This window comes from Branchiostoma belcheri, unplaced genomic scaffold (genome assembly GCF_001625305.1).
Source record: "Branchiostoma belcheri isolate BF01 breed outbred unplaced genomic scaffold, Haploidv18h27 scaffold57, whole genome shotgun sequence".
In the NCBI taxonomy this organism is placed as follows: Eukaryota; Metazoa; Chordata; class Leptocardii; order Amphioxiformes; family Branchiostomatidae; genus Branchiostoma; species Branchiostoma belcheri.
In genome coordinates this window covers 927-11,218 of record NW_017804209.1, presented here as the reverse complement: position 1 = coordinate 11,218, position 10,292 = coordinate 927, and the positions used below count along the sequence as shown (strand labels likewise).

Below are 10,292 nucleotides of genomic sequence, written 5' to 3'. Positions count from 1 at the left end.
CGGGGCGGGGGGGGGGCTCTTTTGACCCCCCCTAAGAACTCGCGAACGGTATGTCGTATGACCACCGAATTTTCAGAGAATGGTGTACTAGTGAAAATTTATCATATCTACAATTGTTATGTCGTTATGACGTAATATGACGTCATTATGACGTCATTAATGTGATTTTATTGGCCAAAACCGTCTAAATAGGTTCTTCCCTGAAAACCTCCCTGGTATACAACATAACTTTACCAAAAGTGTTTATGACAGAATATTAGTGTGTACTAAGTCTTATGTTGCCCATAGCAACACCGGTGACGTCATAAAATGACGTCATGCATATTTAAGATATCCGCCATCTTGGATCATCAATCTTGAATTTTCAAAAATAGTTTTTTTTTCATGATAAAGCCTAAAATACATTGTAAACATACTAAACACCTTCATTTAAACCTTTTTTGTAAAAAGAAATGGAAGTATTGATGAAATTTTAATGAAAATAACCCGTATATACCTGTTCTAATGATATGGTCCGCCATCTTGGATTTTGGCCAATGACGTCATAAAATTAGCATAAATTATGCATATTTAATGATAAAATTTACATAAAATTATATGGGATGTTATTAATATTAGAAACCATGAGTAACTTGACATAAAACCCATAAAATTCTATTGTTGAAACAAAAAGTACTAAATTTAGCAAAAAATGCCTGTCAGAAACCCGTTGCCATGGCAACACAAAAAATTATTATCTCATTCCAATGATAGAGAATTGTTGCCAACAATATTTTAGGAAAAGTCACCAAGTTTGGTCGTTCTACGGCTAGCCGTTCAGACGCTAGGTGACATCAAAGTTGCCGCGGGCACTTTTAGCCCCCCCCCCCGGTCTAGGTAGGGTTAAGCCAGGCAAAGACATGTACTCGCTATCCTCTGACTTTCAGAACTGCGATGAAAGCAGCAAACCTGTCCACGCTGACTGGGAAATCCCCCGGTCCAGTCTGACGCTCGGTAAAGTCCTGGGGAAGGGACAGTTTGGAGAGGTCCGTATGGGGGAGCTGAGGAAGAGAGGCGTGACTCAGACTGTGGCAGTCAAGACACTGAAAGGTGCATTTCATTCATTGCACATAATCAACATGTCCTTCAACATATCAAAGCAAGCATCTGCCTGGTCGTATTCTAGCATCAATAGCCATCATATTGTGTAAAAGAAAAATGAACTATAGGGGTAAAAGAAACGCTTGAAAATCTGTAGTTATAAATAGTAAGATATAGATAATGACTTTATTAGCGGTATCTTTCTTTATACTATCTTAATTTTCCAGCATCTGCCGAAGACCGAGACAAACAGGACCTGATGGGGGAGCTGGAGATTCTGGTCACTGTTTGTCGTCATGACAACATCATCAGTCTGGTTGGCGCATGCACAGTAGAAGGTAATACTAGGGATGAAATTCAAATTTCACGATTGAGGTCAATACTTCTGTGATATTATTTGTCTGGTACTAATTAATATAATAAAAAGGGACAATGCAGCCTAAACCAGGGCAAAATGAGATTCTTATAACGCTGATTGCAGAGCACCTGGCATCCAGTCTATCGCGCTCGAGGCAGTTTTTCTTCGGGGATGCTGATTAGCCTGAGCTAGGTTCCTCGGAAGGTTTTTCACGACGGGAGTTTGTGTTGGGGCTAATCTCCGACGTGCCAAATTCTATCACAGGCTATTGGGCTAGGCGGGCGAAAATTATTAGAGCCTCAAAGACAACGTGCACCAAACACGATAGGCTGGATACCAGGCTACAGAGCGCCAGCTGCACTAGAGAAGCACAGTAAAAGGTATAGATGGAGGAGTGGTCCGATTTCTGTAATTCTTGAGAAAGACAAATAAAGCCGAAACTGGTTGAATTCCGTCTTAGAGCAATCATTTTCCCAAAGGTACGAATGATGTCAGAAAATGTCAGATTAGCGATCTATCAATTAATCCGTTCATCCACACTAGGTCCTCTGGCACTTGTGGTTGAGTACGCACCAAACGGCTGTCTGAAGGACTGGCTGAAGGACAACCGTCCTGAGGAGATGGACCAGACAGACGACAAAAACATCGCCACATCCGGGGTTCAGCTGCCGATGGACCAGCTGATCCTGTTCGGTATTGACATCGCGAATGGGATGAGTCATCTGGCCGCCATGCAGGTACAATGTACACAACAGCACGTTTGCTGATTTTTCTATACACATGAACAAATGCATCTAAGATCTCACCATGGCCTTATTTTACGCTCATAACCGTGTCTATAGACCGATCTGCCACATCACATGTTCTTTTGATGACAAGTAACTACAACGTACAGATCATCTTAAGGTGGGGAGAAGACAGGGGCACTCATAGACAATGTTGCAATAGAACTAAGAAAGAAAGATACTGGGGAAGGAACACAAAAAGGCGACGCGACCCAAAGTCATTTCGGTTAGAAAATACATCATTATAAACCTGTATCGTTGTCCATCAGACACTAGATCTATGCTAACTTTGACATTTCTAAATGATTGATGTAAAATCTCATGTTTTTCCTGGTTAATGTCACGTGTTATATAACTGCACTGTGGTATTGCAATGTAACCTATTGTCCATCCAGTGTGTCCACCGTGACCTTGCAGCCAGGAACGTGCTCCTTGGAAAGGACCTGACGGCCAAGATCTCAGACTTTGGTCTGTCTCGGGATATCTACGAGGAGTCTGAGTACGTCAAAAGCACGAAGGTATCATATCTCCGTCTTCTGATAGTCCTTTAAACTAGTTTAATCTTGAAATGCTGTGAAATAGATACGAGTCGTTTGCAAAATATGTTAATGTAATGTGTTCTAATCGTATTTTAACATTCCTTTTTACTAACTCAAAGCCACCTTCCCGTCCGTTGGATCGCATACGAGTCCCTTTTCTACCACACGTACACCACACAGAGTGATGTGTATGTATATGCTATTGGCACTTTTATACATCTACACATAGTTACCATTCATAAATCCATTCATCTGCATAGTGTATAGAATTCATATTGATATACAGAATGAAGTTAAATGAGAATATAGACGTGTTGTATTTTCTATGTTTCAGGTGGTCCTTTGGAGTCCTTCTGTGGGAGATCATGACAATGGGTAAGGAAGCACAGACAATAGTGTCATGTATTTGACGCACTTTGTAAGCAGTGGAGATACATATTCAATGAAACATGTATTTGCCACAACGTCATTATTCCCCATCATCAGCTATGAAATGTGATATTGCATTCTTTCAATTCTTTAGAAAACCGTTTCCGCTGTTCTGTAATATATAGTTACGTTTTCCACGATTTACAAGTAGGTACCTTGTCTGAACTCAGAATGTCTCAATATATATTAATGACCACATAAGTACAATTTTGTGTTAAACCGTGATATATTTAATCCTTTAGGTAAGAAGCCGTACGGTCGGATGACCGGCAAAGAGCTCATGAAACTGTTGCCGGATGGCTACAGGCTGGAGAAACCTGCCCTATGTCCTCAGGAGATGTACGTCCGCAGCCCTTGTATTCAGCCTTGTTTTATGTGAAAGCCCAGAATGACAAAAGTTGCGGCCTCCGCAGAGGTGCTCGATCACGGGCCTCTGCAGGGGTGCCCTCAGAACTCCGCACAGGATATTTGCTTTGTGCAAAAACCTCTGGGGGAGGTGCCCCCAGAACTCCACATAGGCCATGTGCTGTGTGCAAAAACCTCAGGGGGGAGGCCTGTGAGCACCATTGCGGAGGCCCGTGAGCACCTCTAGACTAAGAGGCTGCCACTTTTGTCACTCTGGGCCTTCGTAGTACTAGTGTAACGAGAAGGAGGGTTCAGTCACGGTTTTTGTATTGGCTATAGCACAGTTCCACTAATGAGAAGACCTACGCCCTATCAGCTTATGGCAGAATTTCAGTAAATGGCCTGTTCCGTTGATGCAAATATTCTGTACCCAACAGTTACGATGTGATGAGGTGCTGTTGGGAAACCCTCCCTGAAAACAGACCAACGTTTCCGGACCTGAAGGTGACTCTGGACCGGATCGTTCAAGATTACAAGGTAACGTTTTTTTTTTTCTGAAATGCACGAATTTTGTTTAACTTTATGCTAGAAAAGGTATATTTCATCCTCTTTGTATAAGATTCCTCTTTCCTAATTCCTCTTTGTAGAAGGCCTATTCAGCATCTGCAGCTCTGGCATGGAACAGGTAAATAAATCAGTACCAGGGCGTAGGATGGCATAGGATGGCTTCGATCAACGATTGTCTTGAATTTGGAACCCAGCAAAGTATTATTTGTTTATTTGCAGACATATGCCTCACTGTTGAAGTAAGAAACTGCGGATAGAATGAGAGAGACGGAGAAGTATCCTTTTGACAAGAAGAGAACTTTCAATCCTTTTCTAAATAACATATAGCCAGAATGACTTATCTATACAAGCCTGGGAATATCAAGCATAAGAACAAATATCTTACACTATTTATGGAACATTATACTACTCCCTTGGAAATTCATTGTTGTCATTTTTGTCACAAACACAGTACGTATACTGCACAAGCTGCCTCATAAACTAAAAATATATGGAGGACAATTCACTGTAAGAACATGAGAACAAATATCTTACACTAATTATGGAACATTATACCACTCCCTTGAAGATTCATTGTTGTCATTTTTGTCACAAACACAGTACGTATACTGCACAAGCTGTCTCATAAACTAAAAATATATGGAGGACAATTCACTGTAAGAACATGAGAACAAATATCTTACACTAATTATGGAACATTATACCACTCCCTTGAAGATTCATTGTTGTCATTTTTGTCACAAACACAGTACATATACTGCACAAGCTGCCTCATAAACTAAAAATATATGAAGGACAATTCACTGTAAGAACATGAGAACAAATATCTTACACTAATTATGGAACATTATACTACTCCCTTGAAGATTCATTTTTGTCACAAACACAGTACATATAATGCATAACCTGTATCATAAACTAAAAATATATATGAAGGACAAGTCACTGTAAGAACATATTAAGAAATATCTTACACCAATTATGGAACATTAAACTACTCCCTTGAAAATTCATTGTTGTCGTTTTTGTCACAAACACAGTACGTATACTGCACAAGCTGCCTCATAAACTAAAAATATATGAAGGACAATTCACTGTAAGAACATGAGAACAAATATCTTACACTAATTATGGAACATTATACTACTCCCTTGAAAATTCATTGTTGTCATTTTTGTCACAAACACAGTGCGAATACTGCACAAGCTGCATCATAAACTAAAAATATATGAAGGACAATTCACTGTAAGAACATGAGAACAAATATCTTACACTAATTACGGAACATTATACTACTCCCTTGAAGATTCATTGTTGTCTCAAATACAGTACATATAATGCACAACCTGTATTATGAACTAAAAATATATATGAAGGACAAGTCACTGTAAGAACATATTAAGAACAAATATCTTACACTAATTATGGAACATTATACTACTCCCTTGAAAATTCATTGTTGTCATTTTTGTTACAAACACAGTACATATACTGCACAAGCTGCATCATAAACTAAAAATATATGGAGGACAATTCACTGTAAGAACATGAGAACAAATATCTTACACTAATTATGGAACATTACACTACCTTGAAGATTCATTTTTGTCACAAACGCAGTACATATACTGCACAAACTGCATCATAAACTAAAAATATATGAAGGACAATTCACTGTAAGAACATGAGAACAAATATCTTACACTAATTATGGAACATTACACTACCTTGAAGATTCATTTTTGTCACAAACGCAGTACATATACTGCACAGACTGCATCATAAAATAAAATATATGAAGGACAATTCACTGTAAATCTTTTAGCAAAGAATTATTTATTGCTTACATTCTCATCATCATGATATACATTATGTATTTTTAATTTATTTAACCAATATTAACAGTTATGTCCCATCCATAATTGAGCACATCACAAAAAGAAATTAAGAAAGTCTGCAGCTAAAACAAAATGGAGACTGAAACAATAATTGCCAACATACATTTTATACCTGCCACCAATGTCCAGTAGCTTGATAACCAAATCAACTGGCACTACAAATTCTAAAATTACTATCAATGCCATGTTTGTATCATTATAACATCCTTACTGCCGGATTAGATTGCTTACCTACTTAGAATGTACAGATATCCTCACAGTGTATTGCCTTATAAGAAGTACTACAAAAGAAGAAAAATATAGCACAAGAGTTCCGAGATCTCAGACCTCCATGAAATAAAGGCTTAAATTTCTTTTTTAATTATGCAAATGACCTCCACATTAACGTAATGCATGCATCGTGATGTTAACTTTTGATTAACTTACACGTCACAAAATTCCCATCATTCAATAAGGAGTAACAGAATTTTCGCATTAATTATGCAAATTAGGTTATCATTTGCCTAATTGGTATATGTTGATGCCCCACCAGCCACAGATTAAATACATTACATGTATAACAGGACTATTATATAAAACACAGTAATTATACAATAACTTCATTAATTATGCAAATTAAGTCATCATTTGCAAAATTTGCATGTAATTATGTACAACTCTCCCCGATCTACCTACATACCAAAAATGATAAAAATACATTGTTCCTATCTGGACTTATTGGCTTTTAAAGATTTAGCCAGAAATTCCCCTGGAGTTCTAGAACAAGATGCTAGGGGGACCACACTCACACCACTTATTCCTGACAGGTTAAGCTATGTGTCACCAAAAAATCCGACCATAGCATGTTCAGGTCAAAAGATACAAACACTGAAAGTTCTGCTGCAATACACAGGTCAGCCACCAGAAGTCCCATATTTGACCTTCACCTTCGACTTCCTAAGACTTACCAGCATACCAAATATTATCACAATCCATAAAGGCGTTAGGAAGTTATGCTTACTACAAATGTGCGGAAACACAAACACACACACACACAGACACACACACACATACAGACAGACACACACACAGACGCACCAAAAAAAAATGTCTCAATTTTTCATGGAGGTGATAAAATCCTACTAGGACTAGTCTATAGGTCCCCGAACTCAAAAGAAGAAAATAACGATGCCTTGTATGAAATGATCGAAGCAATTGCTAACTAGAGTCCCACGATCTCATACCTTCGCCAAATTATGTTAATCTTTATGACTGACGAAGAGGATTCCTCCTGATTATGCAAATAGGATCCTCATTTGCATGAATTTTATCAGTTGATCAGATTCTCCATCAAAAGACAGCCTCATCTTAACAAAAAAGCCATTCTATCAATTCCTCTTAAATAATGCAAATGAGGTTCTTATTTGAATAAGTAATGTTTAATGATGTTCACCTTCATTTAACTTTCAAATACTCCAAGTATGAAATTCCAGGCAGTTACCATTATGGAATCATAACATTGTCTCATTAATTATGCAAATCAAGTGTTAATTTACATAATCAATATCTGTCTGTGTTTCTCTCGTTCTCAATTACATGTCACAAGCTTGAATAGTCCTATAATGTAATGCAGCTGATTTATAGAATGTCCTCATTATTTATGAACTTACATCCAGATTTGCATATTGTATTATAATATAATTATGTTAAGCGTCATTAAGCTACCTACATACCAAAAATCACGACGATCCGTCCACATGTTCTTGAGTTATCCTCTTTTGAATATTTTCAAAGAACTGACCCTGCAGTTCCTGAGCAAGTCGCTAGGGGGCCCATACCTACGCCACTTCTTTCCAAGCTTTCCCAGCAGAAGACCTATCTACCATCTAAATTTCGTGACCCTAGGACGTCACGAGATATCAAAACCGGAAGTTGAGCTGCAGTACCATTAGAAGCCGCTAGGGGGCCCAAAATCTAATCATTTCGAGGTCTCATCAAGATCTACCTACCTACTAAATATGGAGTCAATCCATTTAAACCTTCTCAAGTTCATGGTGTTTACAGACAGACAGACAGACAGAAACACACACACACAAACGCCTACGAAAACATAACCTTCTTGGCGAAGGTAACAAGAAATGTGTAATATTTGGAGACTTTAACTATCCTGGAATTTATTGGCGAACGATGACTGCAGATGTTGATGGCACTAGGTTTCTTGAGTTATCTAATGACAGTTTTCTCCATCAAAAAGTCCTCATGCCTACTAGGGGTGAGAACATACTAGACCTGATATTGACCAGTGAGGACGGCATGGTCTCAGGGGTAGAGGACATTGGGAAGCTTGGTAGTACTGATCACAGTACGATTTTATTTGAATTAACTACAACAATAAATATAAAGGAAAATAAAGAAATGATTCCAAACTTTAAAAAGGCAGACATGGTCAGATTAAACCAATGGCTATATGAGGTGAATTGGTCTGAGATAGAGGAGTTTTATACTAATACAAGCTTGAACTACTTTAAGTCTGTGATAAAGGAGGGAATACAGAAATTTGTTCCAATGAAACCAAGAAGACCACCGCAAAAAAACACCTATAATAATAATAAGTATACGGATGACCAAAAGCCTTTTGAGGAAAATCAGAAAAAAAAGGAAAACTGTGGCTAGTGTACAAAGAGACAAAAGAATACAAGAATTATCTAAAGTACAAGGAAATGGAACGAAAAACAAAGAAGCTAGTGAAGAGAACTAAGAAGACGTTTGAGGAGAAACTAGCAAAGAATAAAGAGGAATCTAACTCATTTTTCGCTTATAAAAGAGAAAAAAAGATTACTAAAGAAACAGTGGGTCCAATGAAGGACAGTCAGGGTAAAGTAGTCACATCAGACCTTGAAACTGCAGAATTACTGAATAAACACTTTGCTTTAGTTTTTACACTCATCCGTCGACGGACGAGTCCATCGACGTTGAGCAGAGCGTCTGCTAAGACGAAAAGGAGAGGAAGAATATTTACCTATTTGTACACAGTAAGGGTTATTACCTTCTAGAATGAAATTAAATTTATCTATAGCATGAAATGTAACACATTCTGTTGAGCAAACGGAGAGAAAATTAGAAATTATCATCTTTGTAATCGATCTACGAACTTCAAAATTATGTATTTCAAAAAAAGTAATTTTCTTATGTATGACAGGGCATTGCCGCAAAAGGGACATACCCACAAGCGGATTGCTGATAAGTAGGTCAGGGCTTGACCGCAGCTGACCGTTCTATATATGGCAGCATGATGCAATCTCCTGGACTTCCCTGACTGTCGACTCAGCAATTGTCATTTGAATAATTTATTATATTAACGTGGTATGTGAAGTTTTAACCAATCAGGGGTGTTACACACTATGTCACCCTTGATGACGTATACTCGAGTATAAAACTCGAAACGTAGCCCATAGAAGATAGTGCAGGCGACCACCAGCAAGATAATACTTCACTTTCCGTCCGTGTGAGCGGCCGCTCCCGGGGAGCGGACAGTCTGCCGGGCGGGGGACCGTGCCAGATGGGGACCGGGTCAGATGGGGACCGGGCGCGGCCAGGCCTGTGGGCGGGCGCCGGAACGAGCCGACCCCGAAGGTGAGTTGAAGCCAGTACTGGTAAGTTGTCCTCCTCCGTGGCCAAAATGTACCCCGATATAAGAGTACAAGTAAACAACATTTCCACGTGCACCGTTCCTGGTGAGCACACCCGTTAGCCTCCCTGTGCTTGTAGTTTCTTCGGATAAAATTTCATCTCAATCAGGAAAGAGTTCCATACAAGTTACGTACAAATATCGGACTGGGAGACTTGTACTAATTTGTAGGTCGACAATCACCAGAATTTGGGCGCTTTGACCGACATTTTCTTGAAGCCAACATAATGTGAGGAGGATATGACCAACTTATTTACACATTTCGCCCGGCAATATTTTACATGAAACCGCACAAAATAATTTTGTAAGAATATGTACAATCCGACTGGTTAGAAATCTAGCAGAAACTGCCTTTGTCTTTGTTTTGGATGTGGATTGGGTTGTTTAGCACCGCCGCTTGGTCTCTATACATGTAGATTTCTAAAATCTCGGTTGGTCATGACTTACGCTGAAGTTAAATGAACCTTTCATTCATCACTATTATTCCGTGGTATTAGCCATTTTTTTTCTTTATATTATCCCGTTACAAAAGCATGGTGGCCACGAATTTGTTTTACGGGCTGTTTTTTTTTTTTTTATTCCAACATGTAATTACCAGACGTGGTGACGGCCCACTCAAGTTTC

General features: G+C 38.7%; 1 protein-coding gene across 1 annotated transcript in view; it reads left to right on the top strand.

Annotated features, from left to right (window-relative positions):
• Window positions 1-9,613, top strand: part of LOC109481609 (fibroblast growth factor receptor 3-like) — a gene marked incomplete at its 3' end in the record, with an annotated part of 12,083 nt that extends 2,470 nt beyond the window's left edge. The window contains exons 7-14 of the mRNA XM_019784191.1: window positions 927-1,089; window positions 1,308-1,418; window positions 1,982-2,175; window positions 2,619-2,722; window positions 3,097-3,137; window positions 3,434-3,530; window positions 3,974-4,073; window positions 9,429-9,613. Coding sequence (XP_019639750.1) covers window positions 927-1,089; window positions 1,308-1,418; window positions 1,982-2,175; window positions 2,619-2,722; window positions 3,097-3,137; window positions 3,434-3,530; window positions 3,974-4,073; window positions 9,429-9,613 — 995 coding nt within the window. The remainder of the gene's footprint in view (window positions 1-926; window positions 1,090-1,307; window positions 1,419-1,981; window positions 2,176-2,618; window positions 2,723-3,096; window positions 3,138-3,433; window positions 3,531-3,973; window positions 4,074-9,428) is intronic.
• Between the last annotated feature and the right edge of the window lie 679 nt (window positions 9,614-10,292).